At 44.8% G+C, this 20,294-nt stretch overlaps 1 protein-coding gene across 4 annotated transcripts; it reads left to right on the forward strand.

Annotated features, from left to right (window-relative positions):
- The first annotated feature begins 2,485 nt into the window (after positions 1-2,485).
- On the forward strand, positions 2,486-10,879 carry LOC103643142 (pentatricopeptide repeat-containing protein At5g65560). 4 transcript variants are annotated; one of them, XM_035964215.1, is made up of 7 exons: positions 3,030-5,449; positions 5,745-5,849; positions 5,954-6,098; positions 8,590-9,511; positions 9,791-9,828; positions 9,918-10,138; positions 10,449-10,879. In XM_035964215.1, the coding sequence occupies exon 1, from the start codon at positions 3,165-3,167 to the stop codon at positions 5,388-5,390; it is 2,226 nt and encodes a 741-aa protein (XP_035820108.1). In that variant the 5' UTR covers positions 3,030-3,164; the 3' UTR covers positions 5,391-5,449; positions 5,745-5,849; positions 5,954-6,098; positions 8,590-9,511; positions 9,791-9,828; positions 9,918-10,138; positions 10,449-10,879. The 4 variants fall into 4 exon arrangements, with proteins under 4 accessions (XP_008664514.1, XP_008664515.1, XP_035820108.1 ...); XM_008666294.4 differs by lacking the exon at positions 8,590-9,511; XM_008666292.4 differs by lacking the exon at positions 8,590-9,511 and having other exon boundaries at positions 2,486-5,449; positions 5,745-6,098.
- Positions 10,880-20,294: the final 9,415 nt, after the last annotated feature.

The raw sequence follows: 20,294 nt of genomic DNA on the forward strand, positions 1-20,294 counted from the left end.
CTCTTGTGGGGGAGAATTTATGATTATGGGAAAAGGGGGAGTTTTTGGCACTTGATCAATTTCACTCTTGGATTATCTCTCTTTATGCCCAAACAAGTGAGTTTGACTTAGAGATAGGAAAATGAATTTGATCTGCAAAACAAACCAAGTGGTGGCAAAGAGCGATCCAAATATGCCAAATTATAGTAAAAAACAATTTGGTTCTCAATTGCATTGATGTTGCACTTCTTTTGGTTGCTTTTGATTGTGTTGGCATAAAACACTAAAAAGGGGGAGATTGAAAGGGAAATGTGCCTTTGAGCCATTTCTATAATGTTTTGGTGATTAAGTGCCCAACACATATTCTCTAAGTTCTAAATGTGCCCAAGATTGAAAAAGTGCAAATCAAGGCATGAGGTATGTTTCTAGACTTAGTACATTGGTTTTTGAATACTAATATTTGTCTAAGTGTTAGAAACAGAGAAAAGAAGAAAAGAAAAAATTGCATAAGAGTTGGCTCGGTGCAGCCAAAACTCAGCTCAGCCTGGCACACCGGACTGTCCGGTGCGCCAGGCTGGTCTCCGGTGAAAAGGCCGCTCTCGGGAAAAGTTTGGCGGCGTACGGCTATAATTCACCGGACTGTCCGGTGAGCCAACGGTCGCCAGCGCAACGGTCGGCCGCGCAATCCGCGGGCGACGCGTGGCCCGCGCCAACGGTCGGCAGGGGCACCAGACTGTCCGGTGTGCACCGGACAGTGTCTGGTGTGCCAACTGGCCCGGTGCTGCAACGGTCGTCTGCGCTAGAAAAGGAAGGAGATCCGCACCGGACCGTCTACAGTGACTGTCCGGTGGCGCACCGGACTGTCGGGTGCGCCACACGACAGAAGGCAAGATTGGCCTTCCATGTTGATCTTCAACGGCTCCTAGCTGGCTTGGGGCTATAAAAGGGACCCCTAGGCGCATGAAGGAGTCACACAAGCTTACAAGAAACATTCTAAGACTCCAAGACTCCAACTTCACGCATTCGATTCTTTGTGATAGTGACTTGAGCTCCATTTGAGTTGAGAACTCCGTGCGTTGTGTTTTGAGCTCAAGTTGTGACTTGTGTGCGTGGTTGTGTTGTGGATTTGAGTCTTGTTTGTGTTGCTCTCCCCTCCCTTACTTCTGTGCTTCTTTTGTGATCATCATTGTAAGGCGAGAGGCTCCAAGTTGTGGAGATTCCTCGCAAACAGGAGTAATCATCTAAAGGAAAAACCGTGGTATTCAAGTTGATCATTGGATCACTTGAAAGGGGTTGAGTGCAACCCTCGTCCATTGGGACGCCACAACATGGAAGTAGACAAGTGTTACTTGGCCGAACCACGGGATAAAAATTGCGTGTCTTGTGTTGATCTCTCTGTGATTGTCTTGTCCATAAGAATTCGCTTCTCAACTACTTAGTCGCACTAACATTTCTATAACCAAGTTTTGTGGCTATTTAGTGTTGAATTTTACAGGATCACCTATTCACCCCCCTCTAGGTGCTCTCAGATAGTCGTTGCTCCGCTGGTGCACCGGACAGTCCGGTGGCACACCGAACAGTCCGGTGAATTATAGCGGAGCGGCGCTGGAGAAACCCGAAGCTGAAGAGTTCGAAGTTGTACGATCCTGGGGCACCGGACACTATCCGGTGCGCTAGACCAAAGCACACTTGGTTTCTTTGCTTCTTTGAATTTGATCCCTAACTTCAATCTTTTATTGGTTTGTGTTGAACCTTTATGCACCTGTAGAACATATAATCTAGAGCAAACTAGTTAGTCCAATATTTGTGTTGGGCATTCAACCACCAAAATTAATACTGGGAAAAGGTTAACCCTATTTCCCTTTCAACATGCCCTCTGCGTAACTGGTCCAGTGCACACCAGACTCTAGTCCGGTGCACCAGCTGCTCGATCCCGAGTTTAAGGAGGGCGATCAACGTAATCGGTGAGCGAGATCGCTGCCTCTGTTGCACTTATCTATATGCCTAGAGCCAATTTATGACCAAGAGTGATATATAATACTTGTTCTCAGTTTGGGGTACAATGGTGTGCTAATTCTATTTAACACATGAAAACTTTACATAAAATTCCTTGATTTTGTATGATTATTTAGGTTGAGGAATGAGGAGGTTCTTCCAATTGAAGAATTATTGAAATTTTGTAGTTATTTTCTACATTTAGGTCTTTATAGTTTTTTATTGTTTACAACATTAGCTCTCTAGAGACTTCATATGACTTCGTTTCCGATTGTTTCAAACCCGCTACCTAGTAGAATCCTCATTTGTCATGCATTTTTTATAATTGTCATGCATTTTTTATATTATAGTAGCTTCTATAGACAACGAGAATATACTCGTGTCACAAATAACGATCGTACTTTATGATGTCTATAAGATTGTCTGCAGCAATCTATCTATAGTTTACATAAAAGCACTATTTTGCACTGTTTCTGTACCGTAGATTGTACTGTTCGCAAAGCGAAGTTTGAATATGAGTAGAGATGGATAAGCTGTTGTAGATAGTTTTAGTTTCATTTTTTCTTGGACCACTCGTTCATTGGACAAATGAGAGAAGATGAGTGATATATTAAAGCATAGCACCTTTTCACCATTTATTCATTTGACAATGAAGAGATAAGTGATATATAAAAATCGTAGCAATGTACGAGCACATAACAATAATCGAAGTAGATGAGTTGTTGAAGTTCAACTAAATGCCTCTTTGACATGACTCTTCCTTTTTCAGCTTGAACCCTAGCTTTGGCTCCTTAAAAAAACAGTTACCTCCTTATTTTTAGAAATATCTCTAGAAAGAACACTCTATTTGTTTAAAAATCTAGCTTCTTCTATAACTCATCGAAGAGAAAAATATAGAAGATAAGTCGATATAAGTTTTTTTCTGACTTTCGGCTACTATTGATTTTTTAAGAAGCTTCTCCTTCATTTTCAAGAAAGAGTCCTACCAATGGGACGTAACCCGGATCGGCTCAGCCATTTCCCAACAGGCCAACACCGGGCCCATTTTCCAGTCTTCTGAGTTTCTGTCTTTCTGACTACACCCTGGCCCTGGATCCGCCTCCCGTCTCTGACCTCCTCACATAGCCGCCGCCGCCGATCTCCGTCATCGGCCCAGCAATGCCCGCCGCCACGCCATAGCTCACCGCGCGATGCCCGCGCCCGCGCCCAAGGCGCTGCCCCGTCTCCTCGCCGCCATATCCACCGCCGCCTCCTCGGCCACTGACCTCCGTCGTCTCTCCCTCCTCCTCCTCTCCCCCTCCGCTCCTGTGCCCCCCATCCGGTGCCTCAACACCCTCCTCATGGCGCTCGCCCGCCACGGCATGCTCTCGGACATGGAGTCGCTCGCCGCCCGCATGCCTGTCCGCAACCTCCACACCTACACCACCCTCATCAACGCCTATTGCCACGCTGGCGACCTCCCCGCTGCCAAGCGCCATCTGTCCTCGCTCCTGCGCGCCGGCCTCGCACCGGACTCCCACGCGTACACGTCCTTCGTCCTCGGGTACTGCCGCACGGGGCTGTTCGCGCACGCCTGCCGATTGTTCTTGCTAATGCCGCAGCGGGGGTGCGCGCGCACCCCGTTCACGTACGCAGCCCTGCTCCAGGGGCTATGTGGCGCTGGGATGGTGCGCGAGGCGATGGCGGTTTTCGCTGGGATGTGGCCTGATGGCTGTGCCCCTGATTCGCACGTCTACAGCATAATGGTGCACGGGTTATGTGGGGCAGGACGAGCTGGAGAGGCGGTTGCGCTGCTCACAGACGCAATGGGGAAGGGATTTGTGCCGAATGTTGCTGTATACAATGCTTTGATCGATGGCTACTGCAGTACTGGGGACTTGGAGCTCGCAATTGACATCTTCAAGGGGATGCAGAGTAAAGGGTGCTTGCCGAACGTCCGCACATATACTCAGCTGATATGTGGGTTTTGCAAGTCGGGGAAAGTAGAGAGGGCCATGGTACTATACAGTCGGATGATTGAGGCAGGTTTAGCTCCAAATGTGGTGACATACACAACCTTAATCCAGGGACAGTGCAGCGAGGGGCACTTGGAACATGCTTTTAGGCTGCTTCATTCAATGGAGGCTTGTGGGCTGGCCCCTAATGAGTGGACTTGCTTAGTGCTGATTGATGCTTTGTGCAAACATGGGAGAATTGAGGAAGCTCAGCAGTTTCTCGGGTCTCTTGTTCAGAAGGGAATTAAGGTGAATCAGGTTATCTACACCAGTATGATAGATGCATTGTGCAAGTCGGGAAAGTTTGATGGTGCTCATAATCTGATGCAGAAAATAATCACAGAAGGGTTTGTGCCAGACGCCCACATGTACAGTTCGCTTATTGATGGACTATGCAGGGAAAACAAGCTGTTGGAAGCAATATCACTATTGAATGATATGATTGAGAGTGGAGTACAGGCCAATGCTGTTCCATTTACCATTCTAATTGATAAACATCTCAGGGAGTTTAGATCTGATTCCCCAAAAATGATATCCGATAGGATGGCTGCGGCAGGTGTTAAGCCTGATGTCGTCACTTATACAGTTTTTATACGCTCCTACTGTCAAGATGGAAGGATGGAAGATGCCGAATCCATGATGATTCAGATGATCGATCATGGTGTTCGTCCAAATTTAACCACATATAACACATTGATTAAAGGATATGCAAATCTTGGACTAGTTAGTCAAGCATTTTCATCTCTTAAGAACATGATTGATAATGGATGCAAGCCAAATGACGAGTCTTACACAGTTCTCCTTGGACTTCTACTAAAGAAAAATTCCTACCATGACTTAGTTGCTGATTCTATTAGTTTATGGAAAATAGTTGACATGAAAGTTCTCGAGGAACTTTTGGAGGAAGTGATTAAGCTTCAGTGCAGCTCAGCCAGCTATGTTTACGATTGTTTTATTAGATGTTTGAGCAAAGTCGACAGATTGGAGGAAGCAAAAAGTTTTCTCGTAGGGATGCAGAGTGCTAACTTAACCCCAAGTGAGGATGTATATACTTGTATGATAGAATGTTGCTACAGAATGAAATTGCTAAAAGAAGCTTTAAGGTTTCTTGATTCAATGGTGAAAAGAAACTATTTACCACGTTTAGAATCTTATAGGTTTATTATTTGTGCTCTTTGTGAGGAAGGAAGCTTTCATACTGCTAAAAGCATTTTTGGTGACATACTATCAAAGGAATACAACCGTGATGAGATTGCTTGGAAGATTTTGATTGATGGCTTATTACAAAAAGGAAACACTGCTGACTGCTCCCGTCTGCTATCATTCATGGAGGAACAGAATTGCCGTCCTGGTTCTGCAATATATTCTAGGCTTACAGGCGAAATAACAGTTACAAGTGAAGCTCAGGAAATTGCTACATGAATACGGACAAACCAACCAACCTTAGTGTTGGTGTTGATGGTTCCATGAATCAGTACAAGGTACAGGCTTAATGTGCTTAAGCATTATATATATTCTTTCTTTATGTTTTTGTTAGCATCGGAGTACTGTTAATAAATGTTCATGATAAAGCATTGATTCTTGAATTCATCTACAGTTAATGTAGCAGAATCCCCTATTGACCTAGGTAGTTTTAGAGGGCTTAAATATTGATAATCAGCTTCATTCTAATGTTATTTAGCACACAGTGCATTTGACCTTATTTTGTATTTTTGTTTGCTCAATTTCTCAAGGGACATTAATATTCTTTTGAATTATTGTTTTCTGCTTGTGCAGATGGGCAAATTGAAAGCTAAAAAGACTTTGGCTGTTTGACATTAGCAGTGCCCCTGTAATTGTGAGGAAGGATGTGGCAACACAAATAATCCCTGATATAAGCAGGTCCTCTTCTCCCAGCATGAGATCATTTTCCTGTTTCACTGTCGGTGCAACAAATCAAATAGCTGGAGGGTTGTTGCTCTAATCTTGAGATTAGGGATGCACAGGTGGATGATCGGGTGATTCTGACTAGGTGGTCCAAGGCTTGAGGCTCTGCAAAAAGGCAACATATATTCTAGAATGGAAGAAAAAAACTATGGAATCTAAATCTTCTGCCTGGGAAGTAACACAAATTGTGAAGTGTATATCAAAGTAAGGGGCTGCTATTACTGTCAGTCTTTTTCAGATAAACTTAGCTGTTTGACAGGCCTTATCCAGGCATACCATTATTTTTATGCACTATATTTTTCCTAGACTAACTCATACTATTATTTCTGTGCACTAACTTTTTATTAGGTTTACTTTTTTTCTTCAAGAAGTATTAGACTTATGACCGCTTTGTCAGAATGTATCCCAGCCATTATTGGCCATAATAGCAGATCAAATCTGCATGTACATTAAGTGTTTTGTAGCCTGAGTAATGCTCTTGATTAGGCTAGATTAGAGGACTATTATTTCCTTCCATGTTTGTACATTCACTGTTGTATAAGAATAGCATACAGCAATAGAGAAATCATTCCGCCTATTTGCTTTCTTGGTATCAGCCTAATTGCCGATCCTTCCTCTCTACCTGTTGCTTCTCCCTCCTTGGTTGACCAGCAACTTGCTGATCCTGCTGCTGCTCTAGCCTCTGTCAATGTCCGTTCTCATATCCCTTTCACTCTAGAACTCCATCCTCTCAACTACAATAGATGGCGTGAGCTATTCCACACTCTAGTGGGAAAATTCAGTGCCATTCATCATGTTGATGGCACAGCAGTGCCTGATCCTGGCACCTCTGTCTGGATAGCGACTGACTATGCTGTGCACTCCCTCATCTACTCATCAGTTTTGGATGAAATCCTCGGCAGCGTTCTCACGCGAGGTGCCACTGCACGCACCATATGGACTGCAATTGATGGAATCTTCTACGCCCTTGCTCTCGAAGCTGAGTTCCACACCACTGAACAAGGCGGTTAGATGGTGCTTCAGTACTCAACGGCTGAAAGCGTTGGCTGACTCCCTTGCTGATGTCGGTCAGCCTGTCTCCGCCGACACTCTGGTGCTTCAGCTGCTGCGTGGCCTCAACTCCAATTTGAGGCCAATGGCAACAGTCATCAAAACAAGGAACTCGTTGCCGTCCTTCCTCGAGGCTCGCTCCCTACTCTCTTGAAGAAGCTGACCTCAGCGATAAATCTTCCTCGACTACAGCTTTTGTTGCTTCCTCCATCAACAAGCCCAAGCAAACTCCTTCAGGCTTCACCACAGGGAACACCTCTTCTGGTAGCTCTTGGCACAAGAAGAACAAGGCGCACAACAAGTCTTCGGGCGGCCACAACAGCAACACTCCTCATCCCGAAGCTACATCCCATGGACTGACACCTTCCAGATGTGGCCAATGGCGGCCACACCCCGTCCTGGCTCTCTCAAGGGCATTATTGGCCCCACGTCATGATAATGCCTGCTGCTGCATCTGCTGCACCAGGGGAATCTTCAGCGCCATCTTGGGATCAAGCTTCTCTCATCCAAGCGATGAATGCTGTTATGACCGGAAAGGCCAGGGCCCAGCCAACCGATCCCAATAAGGAATCAGTTTAGTATTAGATAAGGCAGATCAAATTAGGGAGAAGAAATAGGAGGTCTAGTTAGAGATAGATTGGATAAGTATTGGAGTAAAAAAATAGGATTAGATAAGGCAGATCAGATTGGGGAGAAGAAATAGGAGATCTAGTTAAAGATAGATTGGATAAGTATTGGAGTAAAAATAGGAGATCCGGTTATGAACCGGTCTTAGCAGAAGGAAGCCATCTCTATATAAATGACCTAGTTTGTAATTGTACCTAGGGGAAAACTAAGCAGAAGCAACTTATTTGTTGCCGGCTTCCCTCAGGGAGCTGGGAGCCCTAGCCGCCACCCCCTTCTCCCTCCTCTCGCTTGCAGCCTATGATCAGCCACGGAGCCCCTGCGCCGCGCACGCCCTCGCCCCGCCACGTCCCATCCATACAACCTCCGTAGCCTCCCTGGTAGGGATCACAATCCTATCAAACGCCATGTCCCTAAGAGTCATCAAGTGAAGCGCCCCAGCGCCCCAATTCCTTGGAGACTCAAATGCGATACTAGTCCCATGGAGACTCACATATTTGTTCATTCAAATTATTTAGAGTCTGACCTAGCGATTACATAACTATAAAATATTACATAAACAAATAGTAGAGCCACACTGGAAGCATCTTTTTTCGCCCAACTCCACAGGCGTGTTGGGTGCGATCTACTCAAACAATGTGGCCACAATATCTGATTCTTCCATGTAAAACATCAAAGCAATAGTGAGTACTGTACTATCGATAGTCCACCTTAGTGAGTACTATCAATAGTCTACCTTCACAGAGGGGATGGACCGGTAGCTACATGCATTGAGTCGGTGGAGCTTGGGGTGTTTTGCGAAAGCTAGTTTATACACACAGTTGATTTTATAATGCTTTCTCATTAAAAAAAACAACCCTTATTTCCTTGCAGGAGGTTTGCATATGCACTTTTCATTTTAACACCACTGGACTATACCACCCAGACCCTCCTCAGCAGATTCGCCGATTCACCATAAAGTTTATTATTACTTTAGCAAACATCCTTTTTGAAACATGAACCTGAAACCCAAATCTCGCAGTTCTTGGCTTGTGCTGGACCATCCCTGATGCGGCAATTCCATGGGCGACAAAGGGGACTGAGGTGAATGCAGTGCAAATTCCTGAGCCGACTATTCCCTGCTGTGTGCCTCTGGAATCAACAGATGCTACCCCTCGGACATCGAGCTTGTGGCTGTTGGCAAGTTCCTAGTGCCAAGTGCTCCGAGCCTCCAACCAACGGCGAAGTGGGCAAAGCTCTCCAGACACTGCTGCTCCAAGGGCCTCCAGAATTTGCTGTAAGATTTCGCCCTGATAACATCATTGTCTATTCTCGAGCACCAAGACAACAGGGAGAATCGCCAGCTCCAGCATCTGAGTTCATTGAAAAGGTTACCAAGAAGATAGACACCCTTGTACCTGTTCCGATCATTCAGAAAAGGAGAAAGAAAATGAACTACCCGACCCGCCTGCCACGGCGCACCCGTCGAATTGCCTAACTGCCACCTGAAAGGCTGAAACTGACCTAGTTTCAGCATCAGCCGCTTGCCGTAAGCTTGGCTTGTCAGATGAAGAAGGAAGGATATCTGATGAAACCCTTGAGAGGTACATCAAACTCTATGATGAGGATAGACTATGCCGCGAGCTTGGCTTGTCAGATGAAGAAGGAAGGATATCTGATGAAACCCTTGAGAGGTACATCAAACTCTATGATGAGGATAGACTATTCCGCGACCATGTGGCAGCGCTTGCTGCTTTATTTGGCTGGGACGCGCCTCCTGAAGGACAAGCTTGTCTTGCCGACAACACCGTGTTAGTTGTCTGACAGCTCCTATTTTTGGTCCTGCTTCTGATTCTGCGTCAATGGATAGATCCAATATCTTGATTTGGAATGTACGGGGTCTTAATGATAAATCAAGGCGAGATAATCTTCGGAAAGTCGTTGATGCATCCAAACCTTCTGTGGTCTGTCTGCAAGAGACCAAACTGTCTCATCTTTTATAGTTTAATATCTTCAAAACAACCTACCGTCTCTTCTCGAGAAAAGAAAAGGGAAACACTCTACTTGTTGTTGCCAGTATACTTGCTAGATAGTAATAAACTGTGGTTTCTTGCTGAGAAACCGAGAACATCTAATATGAAATTGTACATTTTTTCATGAAACCGAAGATCATTTTCATTTTAATCCATTTCTGCACCAATAATATTTTTTCCTAACAGTGATGCCTTTTCTTTACCTTGTAGATTGAAGTCTCATTTTGAAGCGAATCCAAGGGACATTGGTAAGATTTACAAGTTTTGTGTAGAATAGCTGTGTTTGTAGGTAACCTGTCTAAGCAATCATGCTGGATGTTTTCTTTCTCCTTTGCAGATTTGCTCAAGCGTGATAAGTTGATAAACAACAGGGAAATTCATGAACTGATGCACACATGCGTTATGTTCCTGACTATCTAATTGACCCTAAATCAAAAGAAGCCATTGTCAAACTTTCCAGGGCTCCTATGGGTATGGACAAGCCCCAAAGACGAAAAAGACACGGGTTTAAGGGAGGATCAGGGAGAAGCAGAGATCCTCTTAAAACTCTCTGCTGAGGTGCGTTTATCCATTCAGTGGCTTCAAAATTTCAGGTTAAACTTTAATGATATTTCTCGACACCGAGCATGTTCTGCTTTTCTTAATTGCTCGGAACTTCAGTTTCGTGGCTTGTTTCTTCTTTGATTGTGAGATACCAATGCCAGAGTTGACAGTTGCTCAAACTTGCTACAATCCTACACGCGACTAGAAACATATATAGAGCTAAAATAGTCTTGATAGTGCATGGTGGATCTGGTCTTTTATCCTATCTGTCCAATTATGCTCCAAAGCAATCCTTTCATGCTTTCATTTTCTTGTTTGCTGGCAGGGAAAACGAGGGAGACGGAGGAGAGATACAGAGGGAGAACCAGATATATAGAACAAATAGTAAGAAGCGCGGAAAGTTGATTTTGCAATGAGTCTTGCCATCAAACTCACTCAGTTTTGTAGGCTTGTTTTAAGCCACATGTCAAACTTGTATCGTTGACACTTGAGGAACTGTTGTTTCGGTGACACTTGTAGCTAAGGAGTATATATTTCATTGCCTGATGGATATTCAAAGGCTAAAAATGTAAACTCCTCCCAGCTAGAACATTCATATTAAATTCGTTTGCCGGTTATGTAAACAAAATCTGCTTCTCATGGGTCTGGCTGAGGTGATGCCACCCGCACGTACAAAGTTACATTTCCTCTAGTTTTTAATGGGAAACTTTTAAAAAAATTTTATCAAAAACCAATCATTTACATTGGTTTGTGCTATATACATCTGTTGCACAAGATCTAATGCAGTTTTTTTTTAAAAAAAATATGTCAAGCTGTCCTCCAATTAAGGGAAAAATAAGTTTTAAAAAAGAAGTATTAGCAGTAATGAGTTTCCTTCCACTGCAGAATGAAAACTGCTGCGTTACATTTCCATGGAATTCGTGACGAAGCCACTGGCTTCAAACTCTGCATTTTGGTGCCCTAAGATTCCATTCTATTAGTACTCATTTATTATGTTTAGGCCCATCAGCATTCTTCAGCACCTGGCCCCGAGTCCCAGCAAGTCTCTGTCCTTGAACTTCACCGATAATACTAGGGTTTCCATCCCAATTTCCACATGCCAAAGCAGAACAGAAATTTACAGTCTAATCAGTTTTTCAGCTCCAGCTGTACATGATCCTCGTATGCCATACGCATACCATAAATAATGTGCCGTACAGTATGGGAGCAACAGAAGGAGACCAGCATGAATGGTTAGGCCTGCAGCTAAGGGGGTGTTTGGTTACACCCCGCTAAAATTTAGCCCCTGTCCCATTTAATGTTGAAAGGGAAATGTGCCCTTAGGCCATTTCTAAGTATTTTGGTGATTGAGTGCCAACACAAGTGCTTAAATGTGAATCTATGCCCATGAATGGACAAAGTGCAAATCAAGAGCAAAGGTATGTTTCTATGTCTTAGTACATTGGGTTTGTGTACTAATATACTTGTCTAAGTATCAGAAACAGGAAGAAGAAGAAAAGAGGAGAGTTGGCTGTGTACAGCCAAAAGGCTGTTTCGGTCTGGAGCACCGGACTGTCCGGTGGTGCACCGGACAGTGTCCGGTGCGCCAGGCTGGCTCGAGCGAAGTGGCCGCTCTCGGGAATTCGCCGACGACGTACGGCTAAAATTCACCGGACTGTCCGGTGTGCACCGGACTGTCCGGTGAGCCAACGGTCAGCCGCGCCAACGGTCGGTCGCGCGATCTGCGCGGGACACGCGGCCGAGCCAACGGTCGGAATGGGGCACCGGACTGTCCGGTGTGCACCGGACATGTCCGGTGCGCCAACGGCTCCCAGATCAGCAACGGTCGGCTTCGCCGTTTAAGGAAGGAAATCGGGCACCGGACACTGTCCGGTGTGCACCGGACTGTCCGGTGCGCCAGTCGACAGAAGGCAAGATCAGCCTTCCTGGATTGCTCTCAACGGCTCCTAGCTGCCTTGGGGCTATAAAAGGGACCCCTAGGCGCATGGAGGAGTACACCAAGCAACCTTAGAGCATACTTGATCATCCACACTCAGTCTTTGCGCATTCGTTTGTCATTCTCAGTGATTCAAGCTCCGTTCTAGTGAGAACTTTGAGATAGTCTTTTGAGCTCGTTTCTTGGCCGTGTGTGTGCGCATTTTGCTGTGGATTTGTGTGTGTTGCTTCCCTTCCTTACTCCGTGATTCTTTGTGAAACATCAAAAGTGTAAGGGCGAGAGGCTCCAAGTTGTGGAGATTCCTCGCGAACGGGATAAGAAAAGAAAAGCATAACACTGTGGTATTCAAGTTGATCATTGGATCACTTGAGAGGAGTTGAGTGCAACTCTCGTCCGTTGGGACGCCACAACGTGGAGTAGGCAAGTTTTGTACTTGGCCGAACCACGGGATAAATCACTGTGTCTTCTCTGTGTTGAATTCTTTGTGACTATCGTATTGTGCAAAACCTTCTCTCTAGCCACTTAGCGATTATTGCGCTGACACTTAACAAGTTTTTGTAGCTATAAGTTTAAGTTTCACAGGATCACCTATTCACCCCCCCTCTAGGTGCTCTCAATTGGTATCAGAGCCGTTCTCTTCAAGAAAGGGACTAATCGCCCGAAGAGATGGATCCAAAGGGCAAGGGGATGGTGATCAACGACAAGGAAAAGGAGACCTTCATCAACGAGCCAAGAGATGACAAGTCCAACGACTCGGGCTCGGGCCACAGACGCAAAGATGGGAAGAAGAAGAAGACAAGACGCATCAAGGAGATCGTCTACTACGACAGCGATGAGTCTACTTCCTCCCAAAAGGACGACGACCACAACGAATACGAGAGAAAGAAACCGGTCAATTCGAACTTTTCTTTTGATTACTCTCGTATTCCTCAAAGTACTAATGCTCATTTATTATCTATTCCACTTGGTAAACCTCCTCATTTTGATGGAGAGGACTACGGATTTTGGAGTCACAAAATGCGTAGTCACTTGTTCTCTCTCCATCCTAGCATATGGGAGATTGTAGAAAGTGGAATGCACTTTGATAGTACGGATAGTCCCATGTTTATTAATGAACAGATTCATAAAAATGCACAAGCTACTACTGTGTTGCTAGCCTCTTTGTGCAGGGACGAGTACCATAAGGTGAGCGGCTTGGACAATGCCAAGCAGATCTGGGACACCCTCAAGATCTCTCATGAGGGGAATGATGTCACCTTACTCACCAAGATGGAGTTGGTGGAGGGCGAACTTGGACGGTTCGCAATGATAAGGGGCGAGGAGACAACTCAAACAGACAACCGGCTCAAGACCCTTATCAACAAAATAAGAAGCTACGGAAGCACGCGATGGACGGATCACGACGTCGTCCGCCTAATGCTAAGGTCCTTTACTGTTCTTGATCCTCATTTGGTGAACAATATTCGTGAAAATCCTAGGTACACCAAGATGTCGCCCGAAGAAGTACTTGGAAAATTCGTTAGCGGGCGAATGATGATCAAGGAGGCAAGATACGTGGACGACGCCTTGAATGGTCCGATCAACGAGCCGCAACCCCTTGCTCTCAAGGCAACGAGGAGCAAGGAGGCGCTACCGAGCAAGGTAGCGCAAGTTGAGGCGGCCGGGCTAAATAATGAGGAGATGGCCCTCATCATTAAGCGCTTCAAGACGACGCTTAAAGGAAGCAAGGGACAGCCAAGCAAGACCAAAGCCAAGGGGAAGCGCTCGTGCTTCAAATGCGGTAAGATTGGTCATTTTATTGCTAACTGTCCCGACAATGATAATGACCAGGAACACGAGAGCAAGAGGGAAAAGAAGAAGCATTACAGGAAGGCCAAGGGCGAGGCACATATCGGAAAGGAGTGGGATTCGGATTGCTCCTCCTCCGACTCCGACAATGAAGGACTCGCCGCCACTGCCTTCAACAAGTCATCCCTCTTCCCCAACGAACGTCACACATGCCTTATGGCAAGGGAGAAGAAGGTAAGTAATCAAAACAATGTCACTTATGATTCTTCTAGTGATGATGAGTCTAGTGATGAAGAAATAGATTACTCTAGTTTGTTCAAGGGTATGGATAGAACTAAAGTAGATAAGATTAATGAATTGATTGATGCCTTGAATGAAAAGGATAGACTCTTAGAAAAACAAGAGGATCTTTTATATGAAGAGCATGACAAATTTGTAGAGGCTCAAAAATCTTATGCTTTAGAAGTTAAAAGAAATGAAGTGCTTTCTAGTGAATTATCTTCTTGTCATGAAACCATTGCTACTTTAAAGGGTATTAATAATGATTTGAATGCTAAACTAGAAGTGGCTAGTAAATCTAACTCTTGTGTAGAACATGTTATGGTTTGCACTAGGTGTAAAGATTTTAATGTTGATGCTTGTAGTGAACACCTAGTTTCAATTTCTAAATTGAATGATGAAGTGGCTAGTCTTAATGCCCAACTTAAGACTAGCAAAAGCGAATTTGGTAAATTAAAATTTGCAAGGGATGCCTATACGATTGGTAGACATCCCTCAATTAAGGATGGACTTGGCTACAAAAGGGAAGCCAAGAACTTGACAAGCCATAAGGCTCCCATCTCCGCCAAGGAGAAAGGGAAGGCCCCTATGGCTACTAGTGCTAAAAAGAATCATGCCTTTCTGTATCATGATAGGAGACAAACTAGAAATGCTTATAGGAGTTATAATGCTTACGATGATTTTTCTCATGCTATGTTTGCTCCTAGTTCTTCATATGTGCATGATAAAAATGTTGATAGAAGGAATGTTATTCATAATATGCCTAGGAGAAATGTTGTTAATATTCCTAGGAAAGTTAATGAGCCTTCTACAATATATCATGCTTTGAATGCTTCCTTTGCAATTTGTAGAAAGGATAGAAAGGTGATTGCTAGGAAGTTAGGGGCAAAATGCAAGGGTGATAAAACTTGCATTTGGGTCCCTAAGACAATTGTGACTAACCTTGTAGGACCCAACAAGAGTTGGGTACCTAAGTCCCAAGCCTAAATTTGCCTTGCAGGTTTATGCATCCGGGGGTTCAAGCTGGATTATCGACAGCGGATGCACAAACCATATGACGGGGGAGAAGAAGATGTTCACCTCCTATGTCAAGAATAAGGATTCCCAAGATTCAATAATATTCGGTGATGGGAATCAAGGCAAGGTAAAAGGGCTAGGTAAAATTGCAATCTCCAATGAGCATTCTATCTCTAATGTGTTTTTAGTGGAGAGTCTTGGATATAATTTGCTATCTGTTAGTCAATTATGTCATATGGGTTATAACTGTCTATTTACAAATGTAGATGTGTCTGTCTTTAGAAGAAGTGATGGTTCACTAGCTTTTAAGGGTGTATTAGACGGCAAACTCTACTTAGTTGATTTTGCAAAAGAAGAGGCCGGTCTAGATGCATGCTTAATTGCTAAGACTAGCATGGGCTGGCTGTGGCATCGCCGCTTAGCACATGTGGGGATGAAGAACCTTCACAAGCTTCTAAAGGGAGAACACGTGATAGGTTTGACTAACGTACAATTCGAAAAAGATAGACCTTGTGCAGCTTGTCAAGCAGGTAAACAAGTGGGAGGAGCGCATCACAGCAAGAATGTGATGACCACTTCAAGACCTCTGGAGCTGCTCCACATGGACCTCTTCGGACCCGTCGCCTATCTAAGCATAGGAGGAAGTAAGTATGGTTTAGTTATTGTTGATGACTTTTCCCGTTTCACTTGGGTGTTCTTTTTGCAGGATAAGTCTGAAACCCAAGGGACCCTCAAGCGCTTCCTCAGGAGAGCTCAAAATGAGTTTGAGCTCAAGGTGAAGAAGATAAGGAGCGACAACGGGTCCGAGTTCAAGAACCTTCAAGTGGAGGAGTTTGAAAGGGAAATGTGCCCTTGGGCCATTTCTAAGTATTTTGGTGATTGAGTGCCAACACAAGTGCTTTAATGTGAATCTATGCCTATGGATGAACAAAGTGCAAATCACAAGTAAAGGTATGTTTCTAAGCCTTAGTACATTGGTTTTGTGTACTAATATATTTGTCTAAGTGTTAGAAACAGAGAGAAGAAGAAAAGGAGAATGTTGGCTGTGTACAGCCAACAGGCTGTTTCGGTCTGGGGCACCGGACTGTCCGGTGGTGCACCGGACAGTGTCCGGTGGTGCACCGGACAGTGTCCGGTGCGCCAGGCCGCCTCGGCCGAAGAGGCCGCTCTCGGGTTTTTCTCCGGCGACTTCGGCTAAAATTCACCGGACTGTCCGGTGTGCACCGGACTGTCCGGTGAGCCAACGGTCGGCCACGCCAACGGTCGGCCGCGCGATCGGCGCGCGACACGTGGCCGAGCAACGGTCGGAAGGAAGCACCGGACTGTCCGGTGTGCACCGGACTGTCCGGTGTGCACCGGACTGTCCGGTGCGCCAGATCTGCAACGGTCTGCAACGGTCGGCTGCGCCTATTATGGAAACAAATCGGGCACCGGACAGTGTCCGGTGTGCACCGGACTGTCCGGTGCGCCCGACGACAGAAGGCAAGGATAGCCTTCCAGATGTGTTCTCAACGGCTCCTAGCTGCCTTGGGGCTATAAAAGGGACCCCTAGGCGCATGGAGGAGTACACCAAGCATTCCTACAACTCTTCTAAGCACCAAGACATCAATCTCACGCATTCGTTTCATTGTGATAGCATATAGAGCTCTTGTGGAGTTGTGAACTCTTTGTGTTGCGTTGCGAGCTCTTGTTGCGACTTGTGTGCGTGTTGTTGCTCTGATTTTTGAGTCTTGTGTGCGTTGCTCATTCCCACCTTACTCCGTATTTCTTTGTGAACTCAATTGTAAGGGCGAGAGACTCCAAGTTGTGGAGATTCCTCGCAAACGGGAAAAGATCAAAGGAAAGAAAAACACCGTGGTATTCAAGTTGATCATTGGATCACTTGAGAGGAGTTGAGTGCAACTCTCGTCCGTTGGGACGCCACAACGTGGAAGTAGGCAAGTTTTGTACTTGGCCGAACCACGGGATAAATCTCTGTGTCTTCTCTGTGATTGTCATTTTGTGCAAGATCTCCTCCTTAGTCACTTGGCAACTATTGTGCTAACCTCTAACAAGTTTTTGTGGCTATAAGTTAAGATTTTACAGGATCACCTATTCACCCCCCCCTCTAGGTGCTCTCAATTGGTATCAAAGCCGTTCTCTTCACAAAGGGACTTACCGCCCGAAGAGATGGATCCTAAGGGGAAGGGAATCGTGATCAACGACAAAGAGAAGGAATCCCTCGTCAACGAGCCAAAAGACGACAAGCCTACCGACTCCGGCTCGGGGCATAGACGGAAGGAAGGGAAGAAGAAGAAGACAAGGCGCATCAAGGAGATCATCTACTACGACGATAGTGATGAGTCTACTTCTTCCCAAAAGGATGATGACAACGACTACAAAAAGACGGTCAATTCGAACTTTTCATTTGATTATTCTCGTATTCAACATAGTTCGAATTCGCATTTGCTTTCCATTCCTCTTGGCAAACCCCCACACTTTGATGGGGAGGACTACGGATTTTGGAGTCACAAAATGCGTAGTCACTTATTCTCTCTCCATCCAAGCATATGGGAGACTGTGGAGAATGGAATGAAATTTGATAGCTCGGATAGTCCTATGCTTATAAATGAACAAATTCATAGAAATGCACAAGCTACTACTGTTCTCTTAGCATCTTTGTGCAGGGAAGAGTACAATAAGGTGAGCGGCTTGGACAATGCCAAGCAGATATGGGACACCCTCAAGATCTCTCACGAGGGGAACGACATCACCATGCTCACCAAGATGGAGTTGGTGGAGGGCGAGCTTGGACGATTCGCCATGATAAGGGGAGAGGAGCCAACTCAAACTTACAACCGGCTCAAGACCCTTATCAACAAAATAAGGAGCTACGGAAGCACGCGTTGGACGGACCACGACGTCGTCCGCCTACTACTCAGGTCCTTTACCATTCTTGATCCTCATCTCGTGAACAATATTCGTGAGAATCCCAGGTACACGATAATGACGCCCGAGGAAGTACTTGGAAAATTCGTGAGCGGGCGAATGATGATCAAGGAAGCAAGATACGTCGACGATGCGTTGAACGGTCCACTCCACGAGCCTCAACCCATTGCTCTCAAGGCATCGAGAAGCAAGGAGGCACTACCAAGCAAGGTGGCGCAAATTGAGGCGGCCGGGCTTAATGATGAAGAAATGGCTCTCATCATTAAGCGCTTCAAGACGGCGTTAAGGGGTCGCAAGGAGCATCCCAACAAGACCAAGACGAAGGGGAAGCGCTCATGCTTCAAGTGTGGTAAGATTGGTCACTTTATCGCTAATTGTCCCGATAATGATAGTGACCAGGAAAAGAAGAGTGGAAAATGGGAAAAGAAGAAGAATTACAAGAAGGCAAAGGGCGAGGCTCATATTGGAAAGGAGTGGGATTCGGATTGCTCCTCGTCCGACTCCGACAACGAAGGACTCGCCGCCACCGCCTTCAACAAGTCATCCCTCTTCCCCAACGAGCATCACACTTGCCTCATGGCAAGGGAAAAGAAGGTAACCACTCGTAATGCTAATACTTATGATTCTTCCAGTGATGATGAATCTAGTGAGGATGAAGTAGATTATTCATGTTTATTCAAGGGCTTAGATAGATCTAAGATAGACAAAATTAATGAATTAATTGATGCCTTGAATGAAAAGAATATACTTTTAGAAAAGCAAGAGGATTTGTTGTATGAAGAACATGATAAGTTTGTAGAGGCTCAAAAATCCCTTGCATTAGAAATTAAGAGGAATGAAATGCTTGCTTGTGAAGTGTCAACATGCCATGATTCTATTTCTAATTTAAAAAGCATAAATGATGATTTAAATGCTAAACTAGTAGAAGCAAATAAATCCAACTCTTGTGTTGAATATGTTGAAGTTTGCACTAGGTGTAAGGATATTGATATTAATGCTTGTAGCGAACACTTAGTTTCAATTTCAAAATTGAATGATGAATTAGCTAGTCTTAATGCTCAACTTAAGACTAGCAAGAGTAATTTTGATAAACTAAAATTTGCTAGGGATGCCTACACGGTTGGTAGACACCCCTCAATTAAGGATGGGCTTGGCTTCAAGAGGGAAGCCAAGAACTTAACAAGCCATAAGACTCCTATCTCCACCAAGGAGAAAGGGAAAGCTCCTATGGCTACTAATGCTAAAAGGAACCATGCCTTTTTATATCATGATAGGAGATATTCTAGAAATGCTTTTAGAAGTCATGATGTTTTTGGTTCACATGCTTATGACTCTTATGCTATGACTGCTTCTAGTTCTCATGTTATGCCTGGTAGAAATGTGCTTAGAAGAAATGTTGTTCATCAAATGCCTAGGAGAAATGTTGTTTATAATGCTCCTAGGAAAGTAGTGAATGAACCTTCTACAATTTACTGTGCTTTAAATGCTTCCTTTGCTATTTGTAGAAAGGATAAGAAAATTGTTGCTAGGAAGTTAGGGGCAAAATGCAAGGGAGACAAAACTTGCATTTGGGTCCCTAAGGATATTTGCACTAACCTTGTAGGACCCAACAAGAGTTGGGTACCTAAGACCCAAGCCTAAATTTGCCTTGCAGGTTTATGCATCCGGGGGTTCAAGCTGGATTATTGATAGCGGATGCACAAACCATATGACGGGGGAGAAGAAGATGTTCACCTCCTACGTCAAGAATAAGGATTCCCAAGATTCAATCATATTCGGTGATGGGAATCAAGGCAAGGTAAAAGGGTTAGGTAAAATTGCAATTTCTAATGAGCACTCTATCTCTAATGTGTTTTTAGTAGAGTCTCTTGGTTATAATTTGCTATCTGTTAGTCAATTATGCAACATGGGGTATAACTGTCTATTTACAAATGTAGATGTGTCTGTCTTTAGAAGAAGTGATGGTTCACTAGCTTTTAAGGGTGTATTAGACGACAAACTTTATTTAGTTGATTTTGCAAAAGAAGAGGCCGGTCTAGATGCATGCTTAATAGCTAAGACTAGCATGGGCTGGCTGTGGCATCGCCGCTTAGCACATGTGGGGATGAAGAACCTTCACAAACTTCTAAAGGGAGAACACGTGATAGGTCTAACTAATGTTCAATTCGAAAAAGATAGACCTTGTGCAGCTTGTCAAGCAGGGAAACAGGTGGGAGGCTCTCA

The sequence above is a fragment of the Zea mays genome, chromosome 1, assembly GCF_902167145.1.
Source record: "Zea mays cultivar B73 chromosome 1, Zm-B73-REFERENCE-NAM-5.0, whole genome shotgun sequence".
In the NCBI taxonomy this organism is placed as follows: Eukaryota; Viridiplantae; Streptophyta; class Magnoliopsida; order Poales; family Poaceae; genus Zea; species Zea mays.